The sequence below is a fragment of the Pelophylax lessonae genome (genome assembly GCF_965119305.1).
Source record: "Pelophylax lessonae genome assembly, chromosome: 12".
NCBI classification, from domain to species: Eukaryota; Metazoa; Chordata; class Amphibia; order Anura; family Ranidae; genus Pelophylax; species Pelophylax lessonae.
In genome coordinates this window covers 46,178,965-46,196,930 of record NC_138779.1, presented here as the reverse complement: position 1 = coordinate 46,196,930, position 17,966 = coordinate 46,178,965, and the positions used below count along the sequence as shown (strand labels likewise).

The 17,966-nt window shown below is 42.6% G+C and overlaps 1 protein-coding gene across 3 annotated transcripts in view; it reads right to left on the bottom strand.

Moving 5' to 3' along the window:
- Positions 1 to 461: 461 nt before the first annotated feature.
- Positions 462 to 17,966, bottom strand: part of APLP2 (amyloid beta precursor like protein 2) — a 131,793-nt gene continuing 114,288 nt past the window's right edge. For 2 of the 3 annotated variants that reach the window (XM_082273859.1, XM_082273861.1), the window contains 5 exons: positions 15,042 to 15,077; positions 11,501 to 11,580; positions 10,127 to 10,201; positions 6,991 to 7,143; positions 462 to 1,594 (listed from right to left, as the gene is read on the bottom strand). In XM_082273859.1, coding sequence (XP_082129985.1) covers positions 1,493 to 1,594; positions 6,991 to 7,143; positions 10,127 to 10,201; positions 11,501 to 11,580; positions 15,042 to 15,077 — 446 coding nt within the window. In that variant the 3' untranslated portion in view covers positions 462 to 1,492. The remainder of the gene's footprint in view (positions 1,595 to 6,990; positions 7,144 to 10,126; positions 10,202 to 11,500; positions 11,581 to 15,041; positions 15,078 to 17,966) is intronic. The other variant, XM_082273860.1, reaches the window with a different exon arrangement.

The following is a 17,966-nucleotide window of genomic DNA, read 5'->3' as shown; positions in this document are numbered from 1 at the left end:
AATAACAAATCACCAGTAGCGCAGCTTTACTATTGATATTTTAAGACAGAATTAAAAAAAAATGATGAGATTCGGACGCTGTGTTTATGGAAGTTAGTGTTTATTGACGTGGTTTGTTTTCCAATTTGAACATTCCCACACAACACACAAAGGGATCTTGCAGGTTAAACTTGATTCTGTGCATAGTGCAGTAGAAATTATAAAGGACGAAAAAGAAAAAAATACATTTTTTAATGGAAATGAACTCCGAAAAACAGAAGAATATAACAGACGCACGACCACAGGTTACCAGAACCTTAAAAATCTGCTGAGAATGATATTTGAGATGATGGTGCACTTGCGAACATTAATTTTTTACAAGCAGTAGAGACACGGGGAGTTTACACTCCAAACATCTGCAGCTTCCCCTCCCCCCTCCAAATTACTGGTCGAAATTTCACACCCTGCTCTGCCACACAGTGTTTAGTTATTTCTGGACCCAAAACCACAAAATTTCAAAGCTGGTCAGCGCCTTCCCGGCATGCATCACCCTCCAAAAATCTTGTTCTTGGCACCGATCGCAGATGACGCGGAGCGAACGAGTGAGTAAAGTGCAATAATACCTATTTGGCAAGGCAAGCCCGCGCAGAACCCCGATGGTTATAGATTGACCCCCCTTTCATGAAACAACAGCACAGGTATCGGTATCAAGAACAAAGAAAGGCGCTACCTATTATACCAAAATATACTGGCCGAGGAGCTAAAAAAAGAAAAAAAAAAAAAAAACATCAGTAGTACATTTTAGCTTTTCACGAGCGGAATTTAAAAGAAAACTGAAACGATATCCAGTCTATCGTGGCGAGGGGAAGTCAGCTGACTGTGGGTGTGGCAGGGCCCCCCCTCCTCGCTACAAACAGGAAGATTTACAAACTTACACTCTAACAAGTCTTAACATTTCCGTCTGCAGCGTCATTGGCTTAATTGCATCCATTTTTTTTTATATATGATTTTTGTTTTTCTTAAATAATCTGACGGAATAGAAAGAAGCAGAATCCACAAACATTCTACAGATAGAAAGGAACCCCCCCCCCCCCCATTCATATATATATATATTTATATATATTTATACTTTATGTAGGAGACACACACAAGTAATCTGAATGTTGAGCTGTTTTCTGATTAATAAAAAAACAAAAAAAAAAATCTCTACATCTTACAAGATCAGCAATAAAATATTCAGTGAAGATTCCAATATTAACTCTATTCTGTCACCCGTTTAAAAGAATGGAAAAAACAAAAAAAAAAAAAAAACACAATTAACATTTTCAGGAAGTGATCATTAAAGAGTCTGTGAGCGCCCGGGGAGGCAGGCAAGCTTTCGCTTCAACATAATTGGTCAGCAGTGAAACCCAAATCGATGCCCTGCCCCCCTCATCTTTGGCCCCAATACCCACTGTAAGCCCACCCTATGGACCCAACTGCCCCTCCCCAATCAACCCCGGTCAGGCCGTCCTCAGATCTGCATTTGCTCCAGATATTTGTATGTTGGATTTTCATAGCCGTGGTTCTGCATCTTGTTCAGGTGGCGTTCTTCTGGGGTCAGCATTGGATCCACCTGAAAAACAAAGTGGAGGACGTTTAGGACGACAAGAGGAACACAACCCAAGTAGGCCAAAACGGGGGGGGGGGGACTCAAGGTAATAGAAGGTTTCTGTGTTATGGTGATGCAACGATGGGGGGAGGGGCTCAGACACGACTGACTCCCACTCAATACCAATCATTTAAGTACAGGCAGAAAGGTTTTGTCATTTTCGAAAAAAGTCATTTCTTACCTTTAAGCAATATCATCTTGTTTTTCTATACATTTCTCCTCAGACTGATAAATTCCTAGTGAAATCATTAGGAAGAATGGCCCAGTCTCCTTTATTTCAGTTTTGTATGTCCAGTGGCCCCCATTTGGGGCAGACTGGCAACTTTTAGCCCAGGGGGTAAGTACAAACCAGAGGCCCATGGTACAGCGACTCGGCCCCCCTCCCATCCTCCTCCTGACCCCCATTCCAAGCTGAAGCCCTGCTCCAGATACTCTCCACTTACCGCCTGAATCCAGGTTCCTGACCTGGCCAGAAGAGGGCGGCTGGGGGGAGCTGGGACAGCTAGCTCAGTCAGGGCTGGCCGGGGTAGAAGAGTCTCCAGTGGGGCATGGAACCGGCCTCTGCTCAAGCACAGTTTACACCATCCTCGCAGAGGGGGGAGTCCTGCACTCAGGTCAGTGGCAGAGACATTTTACTTCTCTTCACCAGAAATCCTTTAGGCATGTCTTTGGCAGAAGCAGTGCAGCCTTTTTATGGGGCATCAGAGTGGCCCAGGGGGAAATTGCCCCCCTGGCCCAGTCCTCCCCCGGCCCCCATGATTACCATTCCCTGGCCTTCAGTCATGCTACTTCCAGTGTAGTCTTTATGTGGTAAGCCGTGGCGTAACCACGTCACCACTCGCTGTAGAGGGAAGACCCCGAGGTCTCAGACTGACAGTCTGACCCGCCAACTAATAGGTGTGATGGACAAGCTAGGAGATTCCTGGTTTAGCTTGCCCATCATGACCCAACACTATCTGAGAGGCCAGGAAATTCCTATTTTAGTTTGCCCACCATGACCCAACACTTGCAGGCCAAGGAGATTCCTGGTTTAGTTCGCCCACCATGACCCAGCACTATCTGACAGTCCGGGAAATTCCAGTGACTCCCATTCATTCCCGTTGTAAGAGATTTGTGGTCTATGCAAACAGCAGGCCAAGTATCGGCCAGAAACCTGCCCACATTCATACCCATTGCCAGCTACAATTTCTAATTCACGGTGGGAAGTGTTGCATGTTCCAGCATCTCTGCTTTGGGATAAAAAGGGAAGTCGCCAGGGATGTCAGTAACTCCTCCTCCCAATGCCTGGCCATAAATTTGGCTTCTAATTAAAAACTATGATGTCAATGAATTTAAGAGTCCAGTCCACAGTTCTACTGTTAAGCAGAGTGGGCACAGACAAACACATTTTTATGCATGTCAGATAGCCCAGCACTGGAGAGAACACCCCACACTTGCTATATATGAAGGGCACCGCTATGCCAACTGTACTACAGAGGAATTAGTTGCCCAAGACAAGGACTATATAGCACCATTATTTTTATTAGATGGTCTTCAGAGATTTTCAATTTCAAATTCCTCTCGTCATCTTCAATTTCCATGCTTAGTGACATCTGAATTCCAACGTTGTCTTCCTAACACATCACCCTAACCTTACAATATTAATTTAAAATTAGTGGGTTGAATGAAAAAAAAAAAAAAAGATCCCAATGAATGTGTGGATGGGGGAATCCCTCCCGCAGCACTATTGAATTCTGGCAACGGGGAGCCCTGCCTGTCGGCAAAATACAGTGATCAGTGCTGCTGGTTACGATTACTTGGGAAAAACCCAACAGGCTGGTTGTATACAAGTCCATCCATAGAGCAACTAGTGTACAATCGGCCAGCCCACACATGGATCAAAATGTGGCTGGTCCCTGCTGAAACAGCAAATTTTGATCCATGTTTTTCTACTTTAGTAAGTAGGTGGGGCCCTAGGCTTCTTACCACATTTATGACTATCATCATCTTGCTGATTTTTAGGTTTTACACAAGTTAAGCAGATTAATTCCCCGTCTTGCTGCTCAGATGGCATGGTCTGATGTTTCAATTACAGAAAGACAGTCTGAACGTAAAACTACTTCTGCTGTGCTATGCCTTTTGCCAGGAGGATACACTGTTTTTAAACATTTTTTTTTCCCCCAAACTCATTGGGTGACACAGGAATTCAGAAGTCTGATTATACGGCCACCTTCAGCTTGGGACACTAACAAAACAAGTCTCTGAAGAACAAGAATCTGTAAGCCAGCCCAGATTTTACCTTTCCTCCACCTAGCATGCCTCTATTTGGTGAAAGCAATACACAGAACCAAAAATAACCACAGATGGGTGGGACCCATGTCCCTAAATGGACTTACCCATTGAGGGACAGGAGTATTCAGAAACAGTCAGGCCTTCCAAAAGCAGTCCAAATGAGGGGTGCGCAAAAGCCACTGACTGATACAGGAAGGGACAAGTAAACATCTTGAACTCAGGATTGTCAGATGGACCAAATATCAGATTCTGAGGTGACATCCCCCACAAGGCAAGGAAAGCTGTCAGTGACCCCAAGGAAATGCCAGAGGAAAAACCGAATGCTCAAGACCAGGACAAAAAAAGAAGATCACTGCAAAGGTGGAACAACTTCTAATGAAGGACACCGAGCCCACACCAGCTAGAGGCGGTAAATCCAAAAATAAGCACAAAAACAAGTAGATCATCATAACTACCTAATAAAGAATAAATAAACTGACAATGTGATATGATCAACAAAAATTAACAGAGGCACAGCTCTCAGTAGAACAGGTCCCCAAAAGGGAACTTTGGATAAAAACAATTCCACAAAAGAAGATCAGACAGTCAACAAGCAAAAGGCCCAAGCCTTAAGCCCCATACACACACGCAGATCGTCGTCATACAAATGTTCGTCTTTTCTCCCCGGGATGTCGGTGTCTGTTGAAAAGTGCAAAGACAGCACAAGGACAGCACAAGAATTTTGTCCGCAGACTTCAGCTGACTGCAGAAGTGATGTCATGTAATGGTTAACTTTCCCTGTGTTTTTTATTTTCTGAGCATGCCCAATCTTGCATATCTGCGGTCTGTCGGCTGATTTCTGTACTGACAGGCAAACAATTGTCCGTTCTGGTGTCCGCAGACAAAAATTTTCATGTTTGCAAGAAAGACTCTTGTCCGCGGATTGTGTGCAGACAGCTGTCGGAGGCACCATACTAACACGCATACAATCGGCAGATCTTTCGTCCGCCAACGTTTGTATGACGACGATCTGCGTGTGTGTATGGGGCTTTACACAGTTGACCCTTGAAATCAGGCAAGGAAGAGTCTAGCCTAAAATTTAGGTTGCCTGGTATGTGACGGTACGCACCGTCACTGACAGTGAAAAAACTAGGTGACAGATAAATTGATGGTTTGGACTGCTTCAGTTGGTCAGACTTGTAACAGATGCATGTCATCAGCTCAAACACCTGTCTTCCACGCATTGTAAATTATGCTGATTTGCTCACCTATTGTTTATGGTGGGTTCTCAGTATTTACACTATAATAATGTATATTATATCTTGTTTTACCTTTGGTGTCGGCAGTCTGGGCTTCCAGGCTGACTTAAGTACGCTGAGCTAATTAGCATGTGAATGATAACCTTGTCTAGATGGGATTAGCCATGAGTCAGCTGTACCTCGTTATCTCACCATTGTGTGATGCTTTATGTAAATATTCAGGTCATTGTTCATGTAGTGACTGTTATGCTTCTCAAGTGTATAAAAGTCTGCTACTTGTTTTAATAAAAGAGTCAGTTGTTTCCAGACACATACAAGCTAAGTTTTCAGGCTAGTTTTGTATGATGGCGGCAGGGATTTGATATCTATGTTCATGACTGGGAGGAAGCCGTATACTGACGGAAGACCACAAGTACAGTGTGGGTCTGAGGTTCAGTTACACCTGGCAAGGCAACCCATTTTTCAGCAAGCTATTCAGGGGAAGTGAGGGACCTCACAGTGTATTACCTTAAAGGGTAGCCAAAAGACAAAAAAAGAAGGCACACCAGCATCAGGATGGTGATCACACCTTCAACCCTTTCTGCCATACTCTGCACTGTAGGCTATTCACTGTCCACAGAGAGGTCTTAGGCTAATCCTCCAGGATCAACAAAAGGAGACTGTGGTGCCCCAAAAAACAATTTCTTCGTAGAAATCTGAATTAAAGCATACAAAGGCTCCAATGGGGTCAAAGCTACCCACCTTTATGGAACAGAAGATGACTCAGATGAGGATGGAGATTCCAGATGTTCGTTCCTTCTGGGGATATAAAATAAATGCCCCCAGAATCGCTAGGGGAGTACAGGCTGAGGTAACCCATGGCAGCGGAAATATCTGGGTGTCTTTGGGACGACAGGTTTCATTTGCGTAATGGTAATAGGTCTAGCGTTTGGTAAGGCCTCAAGTACTCACACACCCAGGTAGCTGGGGCTGATGAGGATTTTAGGTGGCCAGAGGTGACCAAGTCACTTTAGGTGGCAGTGAACAAGACCAAAGGTCCACATGATGGAGCAGCAGGGTGGTGCTACCTCTAGGCTGAATGGTGGGAAACAGCGGGAAGTGGGCATGCAAAGCACTAAACCCTGTGAAAGTTGGAGCTTTGGGAACTTTTTGCCAAAAAAAAAAAAAAACCGTCAGTGGTGGGAGCTCAATAGTGCAAACCGTGAGGTAGCTCCCAGTGCTTCAGCTTAACCAGCCCTACTTATCGAGTCTTTAGAGTCAGGGTCACACCTGGGGCTTTACAACCAACTAATACAGTAAACTCCGGTCTGGAAAGTGCCACAGTGTAGAACCTGATGTCACATTCCAGGATAGCCCTGCATGTCCAGTTCAGCGGGGTCCAGGAATGGCCTCCAATGTGAATAATGAGAAAACAACATGGATAGCTGCTATACAGAGAAAAGTCAAGCAACACTGTAGTGATTTCGCAGAAGAAAAAAATTCCAAGTAGTAAGCAAAGCTAGCAAAAAAATAGTTAGAATTGTTTTGGCAGAGACAAATAAAAAAAGGTGTCCAACCTCCTAGAATACTAGCAAAAACTGAGATATGCTAGAAAGGAGGGGTTATACAGGGCTGGCTTACAACTTTTTGGTTTGCCAGTGTCCCAACCTCCTGAAGGTGGCAGTATAAATAAATTGTTTCTGAATCCCTGTAATTTTCATTAAACGTTAACAAGTTCATGGTACATTTCCTGGGGCACAGCTGCTCCTCACCCCTAATCAGGTTTTATGTAGTCAGTAAATCCAGCCTAGTCACATGACGACCACACACTTGAATTACATGACAGATCAATCTGTGGTCATATATTCTTACCTCCACAATACCATGGCTGATAGTGCCATACTGTCTTTTCCTCAGCAGGACCAGGCTGATGACGATAATGGTGGCAATGGCCACAGCGATGACCAGGAGGCCAATCAAAGTGCTGCTGCTGAAGCTAAATTCGTTACGCAGACTTTCTGTTTCCTGCACGGCAGAGATGAGAAACTTAATGAGAACACAAAAAACATAATTCAGATCACAACACTGAAAATGTTTCAACAAGGTAGGCTGGTTTACACCCTAGTGTAGTAACTAACTGGAAGGCATGATTCAGAATTGCCTCACAAGATCTCTTCTGTAGAACAAGTGATGTATGATGCTTGATAGAAAATATCTGAAAATCACACCTGCCTAGAGTCCTCTCAGCTACATTTGTCTTTCGTAGCCAGAAAGTTATGTCGTATCCCTTGCAGGACGGCATCTGATTTGTGCGTGGGGAGCAGCACAAAATGGTTCCTATGCTGGACATAAACTTCATTTTTTTTTACCCCAGATTCCTCCATTTACACAAATGAGGTGGATAAAGGAATCCCCTCGACCCTATTGGACACTGTATTCTGACAGTGAATTAAATAGAATAATGGATAAGTGTTATGTAATACATAATCCCATTGGAGGATACCCCTATTTTCCTTCTTCAAGATGGGTTTGGATTGTTGAATATTAATAATTTTTGTTTTGTGGTGGTATAGGGGTATATGTTAAATTTACTATATACCTTGTAAAATACTCAATATGTAATTTTTTATATTATTGTAGTGATTGCTCTCTGTTGGTGGAGATCCAAGGCCCTGAGGAAGTAGGTGAAATGCGTCGACTCATACTTAATGGTCCTTAGGACCTTACAATTTATGTTCTTACATCATCTATAATAGAGATGGCATTAAGTTCATGTTATTAAAGAAATTATATATATTTTTAATGTGTATAAATAATGTATTATTTTTTAATGATTTGTTTACATTTTCTTTGCTAAACCATTAGAGATATATTTAAAGTCCCACCTATTTATACGAATTGTTGTCTTGTATTCTGACAGTGGCACCTGCAGCTGTCAGGTTACTTTGATTAGTGGCTGCAGCAGCTGAGATCGAGAAATATTTTCCAGCATGGCACTTTGACAGAAGTCAAACGTTTGACTTTTGTTGAGTGGGGACCTGCTACCTACAGTCCGTCCTTGCTGAGCTGGATGAATTTCAATCAATCAATCAGTTGATGGCCGGCTGTAGGCCAATATAATTGAGCTCATAAGTTTACATACCCTGGCAGAATAATTTTTTTTTTATACCCTGGCAGAATTATTATTTTTTTTATATGTCTTATTTTTATTAAGTCATTATGCACACAATCTAATCATTATACACACACAATGTATCATTCTACACACAATAATACAAGATCTGCACTATACACTGAATTTATGAATTTTTGGCCATTTTTCAGAGAATATGAATGATAACACAAAAACTTTTCTTTCACTCATGGCTGAAGCCATTTATTATCAATCAACTGTGTTTACTCTTTTTAAATCTTAATGACAACCGAAAACTACCCAAATGTCCCCGATCAAAAGTCCTATTCTCTGAAAAATGGCCAAGAAATCATAAATTCTGCCAGGGTATGTAAACTTATGAGCACAACTGTATATGCAGAAGAGGCCTCACAATTGATGGTCAGTTATCTGCTAGTACAGCAAAGCATACCAATTGGGATTCATTTATAAATGCCAAGTAAAACGGCATTGCTGCCAGGACACAATCGCTTCCGTAATGCATACACAACAGAAATATGAAAAATACTAATACTACAGCCCTTTGCATAAGTATTCACACCCCAGAGTTTAAAGCGGAGTTCCACCCTAGTTATACATTTTTTTATAAAAATACCCCCGGGACAGTCAGGGCTAGCACATTCCACAATGGCTAGCCTCTGATCTGTCCCGGGTTGCACTTACCTTTCAGGAGAAATACTTACCTTGAAATTGTCTTCTCCAGCGCTGCCATCTCGGGTGTGGGCAGCTTGAAGCCAGCGCGATCCTCTTCCGCGTCCTCTTCCTCCTTCTTCGGTCCCACGATGCACTGCACCGGCCCCGACGTCACTTCCGGGTCACGCGCGTCATCCCTCCACAGCTTCTGGGCATGCCCAGAAGCTGTTTAGAAGGGAATGACGCGCGCGCCCCGGAACTGACGTCGGGGCCGGTGCAGGCGCAATGATTCCTGGGAGCGATGACGTTCAGCTCCCAGGAATCATTGCAAAAGCCAGGAAGTGACGAATCGCCGTGGCCGCCGAGGGGAGGAAGAAGGAAGTAAGGTGAGTATATTTTCTCTAAAAGGTAAGTGGAAAAAAAAAAAAAATTGCGAAAAAAAAAAAAATTGCGATTATCCATTTGTTTTTCAGGTGACCAGGAGCGAGAAGATGGAGGCAAGTATAAATTTCGGGTGGAACTCCGCTTTAACACATTGCCTTGTGTAATAACCTGACACTCACAGTGGATATAATTTGAATTTTACTTTTTGACTTGCACTATAAATTGGCGTTAGTTGGCTGCATAAGTTATTGTCTACACTGTAGAATCATCACAGGCTACGATTTGTGAATGGCAAAGCACAGAAAAAGGGCGATGACGTGACACTAGCATTGCTGTGCGTTAACAGCAGCCCCCCTGATGTTGACGTTCGGCTGAAGTATAGGGGGGAAAACAGAGGAGGCTTCAAAACAAGTTTGCAGCAAAAAAATTGTACATGAGGACTAGGAGGGACCAATAGTATAAAAAGGACAGCTCCCAGAGTTGAGCTTTAAATAAAAAAGAGGAATTCTGGGACTGTACATGTCCAGTAGCTCATAAGTGTGCTAAGCCTTGCACAGGCCATGGACTTCTGCCTTAGTGGGTGACACAGCTGAACTCTTCAGGTCCTGTGCCTGCACTCTTCCAGTGCTTCACTCGCCATGTACGTTACACCTATGGGGCAAACCTGGGCACAGAGAAAAAAAGCACACACTCGAGGCCCTCTCTATACAAAGCTGACCACCACCCATCTATAAAGCTGCTCCCACGTGATATATGTATGCCGCTTTCCAGTGACTCATCTGCCTAAAGAAAGGAAGAAATGTGATTGTTTCTACATACTGGCTCATCTGCCAACCCGCTGACTCTCTCCGCATTGAAGATCATTTCCTTAACGTCCAGGGTCTCATCAATTACCTGTAACAAAATACGGGCACGTAAATATAGAGAATATGGAGAAGTGCGTAGCAGACAGGAAACAAAACATCCTGAATTAGAGTTTGATGTGCTGTTGGTGCTACACAGAAAAAAATATACGAGTTTCTCACTGGTAAAGAACACATTGAGGTTGATTTACTAAAGGCAAATTTACCGTGCACTTCGAGTGCATTTGATCTAGATCTGAGGGGGAAGCTCTGCTGGCTTCCATTATCCAATCATGTACAAGAAAAGAGACAAGAACTCACTGCTCAAGGTGGTGTAATTGCCTGATGACTCACACCGATGCATGCCCCGGCGCGCCTCCGTGAAAACTTGATAAAGGAAAAGGAATTGGCAGCACTCCAGGTTGAGTCAAAATCCAGATTTATTGACTGGACATCCAAATATGACCATCGTGACAAGGTACCTTGTCACGATGGTCATATTTGGATGTCCAGTCAATAAATCTGGATTTTGACTCAACCTGGAGTGCTGTCAATTCCTTTTCCTTTATCATGTACAAGAAAAAAAATGCTGTTTTTTATTTTCCTTGAATGAGATTCAGTATTCTTTGTAAAGTGAAGCTTTAACTTATTCACTAAGCTGTGGAGCAACTGCACAGTATATTTGCCTTTAGTAAATCAACCCAATTATATGAGGCCTACTATACATTAGAGATGAGCTCAGGCGTGTTTGAGATGCTACATGCCCGATCCCGCCAGAAAGCCGACACTGCACTCCACTAATCACAGGCAGTGAGACATTTCCTGATCTGTGCAGCTGTGGATCAGGAAATGTCTGCCTGCCTGTGATTAGCGGAGTGGCATGTACAAACTCGAACTAGCCCGAGTTCATTCCTGTGCATTATATCAGTCAATTAGGCTGAAGGAGTCACACCAGAGGCTTCCAACCTCCCATCAATGGAATTACTGAACAGAGAATCACGTGAAAATATCTTCACCAATATCTGATACACTGCAAAGGGTTTAGCAAATACAGGACTGCTTGGATCTTGATGAAGGGGACATAACCCGAAAGCTTGTCCTGAAAAATTGTATGTTAGTGCAAATAAAAAAAAGTATCACGGACAGTACTCAATTGTCTCTGTCACAAGTGCACTAATACGGCTACAATGACCTCAATCATTCTCTACTATTATCCCACTGGTTCACCTGTAATCCTAAATAAGAGAGAACTAGCCCATCATCTATTAATCTATCCAGCACAATGATCTGATTGGTGGTTTCTATGAATCCTAATACAAAGCAGTCAGAGTCCAAAAAGGAGGAAACTCACCACTTTCTTGTCCGCTTTGCTCTTGCTGTTGAGAATTTTCTCTTCGGCTCCGATTAGAGGCTTATCAGCCATTCCGGATCCTGGGTGGACAGAAGAGCTGTCAGAATTTTGGCGTATTCAGAAATTGACGAGAAACACAAATTTTACCTGGGAGGAGCAGCCATGTGTGTGATGGAGCATCTCAGCAGTAATGCAGCAATTTGGCCTCTAGTCATCCAATTCAAATCTATCCCGTCACTGCTCAATATGCAGAGGTCTGATACCTTCCACTGGGGTTCCACCTGCTGATCCCCACTTTACACTACTGTGTTCGTAGTAGAAGGAACTAAAGCCAGCAGAGAAGAGGCTTGTCATCTGACACACATTTGGTGTCCTGCATTTAGTAATAGGATGACAGCATGGAGGAATACAGGCTAAAAGCAGGTCCTAAATGTGGCTGTAATTTACAAATACTAAAAACTTGCTAAAAAAAAATCAAACTTTCCTTACTGGCAGGAGCCAGTAAAGAATTTAATTCTGCCTGATAAGTCACAGTTTCACCTTCTTAGGTACCTACGTCTTTTTCAGGGACACGCAGCAGACTGGGCCATGCAGAAGGTGTGACCAGACATCTGCATTAGGATGTGCTCTTATACTGCTACAGAGGTGCCCAACCTACTCTGCAAAACTGCACTAAAAATAGTTTATCTATATTAACTTTTTAGTATAAAAATCCTAAATACAATAATTACCAATTTCAATATAAGTGCCATGCTACATTCCCTTTGTCTATAGCAGTGATGGCGAACCTTGGCACCCCAGAGGTTTTGGAACTACATTTTCTATGATGCTCATGCACTCTGTGGTGTAGCTCAACATCATGGGAAATGCAGTTCCAAAACATCCGGGGTGCCAAGGTTTGCCATCACTGGTCTATAGTCTTCCCTCCAATAATGTGCCAATATATACAAGTAATTTAACATCAAACATAAAAGTCCAAAATATATATTATCAACTTGCAGTACAAATGTGATATGTTCCACAGTTCATATATTCACGTGTATTGTGATTATTCCAGTGTGACACAATCCATAACTCCAATCCAATATAGTGTTCCAAACAAAGCTGTGCGCCCTCATTTGTGCTTCCCCCTACTGAGTGAATGCTCAGCTCAAAAAATAAGACCGCACAGTTAAGCTGGGTCAGAAAGCGCCTGTGAACCTCCTCTGGGTTCAATCAGTTAGATGTAGATCCCCTGACAGCTTTGCTCTCCCATGCACTGATCTCTAGGATATTGTGGTGATATACATATGAAAAGAGCGCCAAAGGTGCTTATATACCAAGTTTATAACATATCCAGACAAACGAGTACTCACATGCTCATAGTGCTTCCAGCGCACCAGGCTACACCTAACATAATAGTTCAAAACCTCTAAAAGCCCCAAAACCGTATAATTAGTCAGTCTCCTCGGTCTCGTATAGGTCCGACAGCCTTCACTGTCCATGCCCCTCCCCAAGCATTGAAGGCAGTCGGACCTATACGAGACCGAGGAGACTGACTAATCATACGATTTTGGGGCTTTTGGAGGTTTTTAACTATCATGTTTGGAGTAGCCTGGTGCACTGGATGCACCATGAGCATGCGAGTACTCATTTATCTGGATGGGTTATAATAAAGTTGGTATATAAACTATATAAGCATTATTGGAGCTCTCTTTTCATACGTAGATCACCACAATATCCTAGAGATCAGTGCATCGGAGTGCAGAGCTGCCAGGAGATCTACATCTAACCGATTGAACCCAGAGGAGGTTCACAATCGCATTCTGACAGCTTAACTGTGGGGGGTCACGTTTTTTGAGGTGAGCATTCACTTAGGAGGGTGAAGCAGGCATGAAGGGGCACATCACTATTTTGGAGCACATCGTTGTTTGGAACACTATATTGGATTAGAGTTGTGATTATTCCAGTGTGACGTTATCCATAACACATGATAATATATCAACTATGGAACATATCACATTTGTACTGCATGTTGATAATAAATAAATATATTATATATAAAAAAAATTTATATTTATATATATATATATATATATATATATATATATATATATATATATATATAAAAAAAATTTCTATAGATATATATATATATATATATATATATATATATATATATATATATATATATATAGATTTTTTTTAGAGAGATATAGATATATATTATATTTTGGACTTTTACGTTGAGGTTATATTGCGGTTATATATATTGGCACATTATTGGATGTAACACTATAGACAGTAAAGGGATTGTAGCGCGTCACTTATATCGACTTGGATAGATTATGCACATACTATGGGTGTGTGATCGGTGTCAGCAGCTGGTTCCCGCAGTTATACAGTTTATAAATTTATATCACTGGTGGACCCACAGGGTAGCTTGCAATAATCACCAGGTTAATACACAAAAGGAAGGAGCAGCATATATTTTTTATTATATAAAGAGGACTGTACTATGCTGGTACTCTCTGCTCCTTCACTGTGTTTTTGTAGCTCCTCTCTTTATGGCCAAGCTGCAAAGCTGTGTGCACTGAAATTTTATTGGACGAACTGCTGTCATTTCCATGGAACATCAGGATAATTTGATTCTCCTGACAATTGCAATGTGGCAAAATTTGATTTTACTTTCGCTATATATTGCTACTTTTTGTCCTAAGCTCTCTGCGCAGACCAGATCAAGTTGATCTTTGTTTTCAAGTTTCTGATTAGCCTATTAGCTATAGCATAATTTATTATACAATGCCATAGATCTGAAACCTAACTTACCCCTCAAAGCCAACGAACAATAAAACTCAACACAAGATGTAGCCGGTATTGCAGGTACACAAGATGAGATACTACAGAGGTGCCTGCGGCCTGGATGCTGCATTACATACTCTCATTTTATCACATGGCTGCAGCTCATGAATAATTAAACACCCCTGGTCTACCCCACTCCTAAATCATACAGAGATGGTTAGAGATTGGATGATAACGGAAGAAATGGGAGCAGGAATAACATCCCTTCACCAGGAGGAAGTCAGCAACTCACCGAAGAGAACCATGAACCAGAATCAAGTGATCACCATGAGCATTGATTAGATTGGAAAAGGTCATTCTGTGCAGAAGGTGATAATTCAGAATTTGGTGGATTCAGTGTTCCTGGGTCAGAACATCTTAATGGTGGACCCCGCCTGTGTTCCAGGGTCTGAACAGCATTTATGAGGGTCCCTCTTCCTGCTGGATTTTCCATTTTACTTTACAACATAGAAAGCAGCAGGAGGAGGCGAGTGGGAAAACCACAGGGATGTGAGCTAGCATTTAGACTGAAGTACCCAAAAGCAGGTACCCGAGTCCACCAAGCTCCACCCATAAATGAAATATCACCTTCCAGGAGGCCGACCCTTTAATTGTGTGGAAGATTGGAATTGCTGTCTTCAGCAGACGGTAAAAGGGTCACTTATGGAAACCAAAGTGAGGTGAGAGATGGGATGGGGGACAGTGCGAGAGAACAACCAACCTTTTCTGACTGGCAGGTAGGAGTCCCGTGACGCTTCTAGACAGAGGGGGAGGGGTGAGGAAATGGGGAATAAGGAAAACAAAAAGATAGAAAAGCAGAAAAAAGATTAAAAATAACTAAAAGGTTTGTGGAAGCATCAGGATTCACGCGTGAGCTCAGCCAAGTTCCCGCCCCCTGCGACACGCCGCTGTGGTCAAAGCTTTCCAGTGGCTCTGGCAGGAAGGAGGGTTCATGCAGCACAATGTGTGTGTAAGATTAGGGGCAGCAACGGCAGCAGCACGGCATTGTGGGAGTGAGTCCCTTCCATCTACAGAGCACACTGACAGAGCGATGGAGGGGGAAGGTCACATGGGCTACACAAAGTGCAATGTGGTCCAGAGGTCTACACACATCTAGCTGTGAATAAAAATGGGTAAGGGATACAGAAGTGTACACAGAATACACAAACATTATATAAATGTTCTAGGACAAGATGTAAGAATGCGGAAATAGATTCTACATTGTACATTTAGGATGCTATCGTCAAGTAAGATCAAATCAGGATTATGTTACCTACGCATGTTTGAATGCATGGAGCCAAGCACTCAGAGCACTCTAAATATCACATTGTAATATCAATCCACAAACAGGGAGAAACATGATGCAATGCAATGCCTTGTGTCAATTTTTTTTTTGACGCAAACTCCCTTTAAAGCTGAACTCCAGTAATTGGGACAAAATCAGCCTTCAAAGTGGTAGCATCCCCCAACTGCAAGGGTTAACTTCTATCCATGCGACCGGTCCAGTGCTGCCACATCTTCAAGGTGCTTTCAACTGGTGTCGTATGACCAATGCTTTCTCCATGTATGTATGTATGTATGTATGTATGTATGTATGTATGTATGTATGTATGTATGTATGTATGTATGTATGTATGTATATATATATATATATATATATATATATACATATACATATACATATATATATAGAACATTAAAGGTAGGGTAGGTTAGGTTGTAGCGGGAATGTGTATATGCGTGTGTGTAAGTGTATGCATGTGTTTATAAGTATGTATGTATGTATGAATAGGTGTGTGTACGGATGTATATTCAGGGGTAGATCAGTGTTTATGCATAATTAAGTATTCACTGTATGTTAACCACTTAAGCCCCGGAAGATTTTACCCCCTTCCTGACCAGGGCCTATTTTGCGATTCGGCACTGCGTGACTTTAACGGACAATTGCGCGGTCGTGCGACACTGTACCTAAACGAATTTGACGTCCTTTTTTTCCCAAAAACAGAGCTTTCTTTTGGTGGCATTTGATCACCTGTGCGATTTTTTGATCATGCGCTATAAACAAAAAAAGAGCGTAAATTTTGCAAAAATAATATTTTTCACGTTTTTTTTTATATGAAATTCCCCCAAAAAAACGTAAAAATCAAATTTTAACATTTTAGGCCAATTTGCTTTCTGCTACATATGTTTGGTAAAAAAAAAAAAAAATTGCAAAAAGAGTATTTTGATTGGTTTGCGCAAAAGTTATTGCGTTTACTAAGGGAAAGATTTTTGTTGTTTTTTTAACGCGTAATGGCGGCGATCTGCGATTTTGTTTGCGGGACTGCGACATTGCGGCGGACAGATCGGACCCTTGACTGACGTTGACTGTTTTGGGGTTACCAGTGACATTACTACAGTAATCAGTGCTATACATAGGCACTGTTACTGTAAAATGACACTGGCAGTGAAGGGGTTAACTTTTTTTGAGAAGGAGGGGTTAAGTGTGTCCCTAGGGGCGTGATTCTAACTGTGATTGGCTGTGGCTTGAGGTGTAAGAACAGTGATCAACGGTCCTACATAGCAGAACCGGTATGATCACTATTCTTACACAGGGGAGAATGACAGGCGGCTTGTTTACATCAGCCGCCTGCCTTTCTCCCGGGGTAACGGACGATCGGGTCCGCCGGGCACATGCGGGGGGGGGCTGGGGTCCGTGACCGAGCGGGACCGCGCATCCGGCGGCGTGCGCTCGCTCCCCAGAGCCTCACAGGCTAGTGACGTACCAATACGTCACTTTGCCTGTGAGGGGCTGAAAGTGGTTAATGGACTGTTTAACTATTAAGATAACTGGAGACAAGTGTTTTGTTTAACCGCTTGCCGGCCAACCACCGTAGTTTTACTGTGTCAGGTCAACCCTGTACGTCGCTTCGCTGCACTGCTAGTGGGAGAGCGCGCCCATTCATCACATGGGAAGCGAATCAGTGGGGCCGGCGGCCGCAATTGCCGCTGGGCATTCGCGATCGCTCCCCGTGGAGACAGAACGGCAGTCTGCCATTGTAAATATGGCAGACCGCTGTTCTGTCCAGTTATGAACACAGGGATCCTGTGTTCCTCTTATTTAGGAACACAGGTCTGTGTTCATGCAGCAAGCCCCTCACTCACATTTAGAAAGCGCCCCCTAGGGACACATTTAACCCTTTGATCGCCCCTGGTGTTCACCCGTTCCCTGCCAGTGTCTTTATTACAGTAACAATGCATATTTTTTAGCACCGATTACTGTAGTAATGTCACTGGTCCCCCCAAAAGTGTCTAAAACGTAATTTAGGTGTCCGATCTGTCTGCCGCAATGTCCCAGTCCCGCTAAAAATCGCTGATGGCTGCTATTACTAGTAAAGAGATAAAAATAAATAAAAATGACAAATCTTTCCCCTAGTTTGTGGACGCAATAACTTTTGTGCAAACCAATCAATATACACTTATTGGGATTTTTTTTTACCAAAAGTATGTAGCAGAATACAAATTGGCCTAAAATGTTGGAGAAAATGTGATTTTTAGATTTTTTTTTTATTGGGAATATTATATAGCAGAAAGTAAAAAAATGTTTTTTTTTCTAGAATAGTCGCTCTTTTTTGTTTATAGTGCAAAAAAAAAAAAAAATATTGCA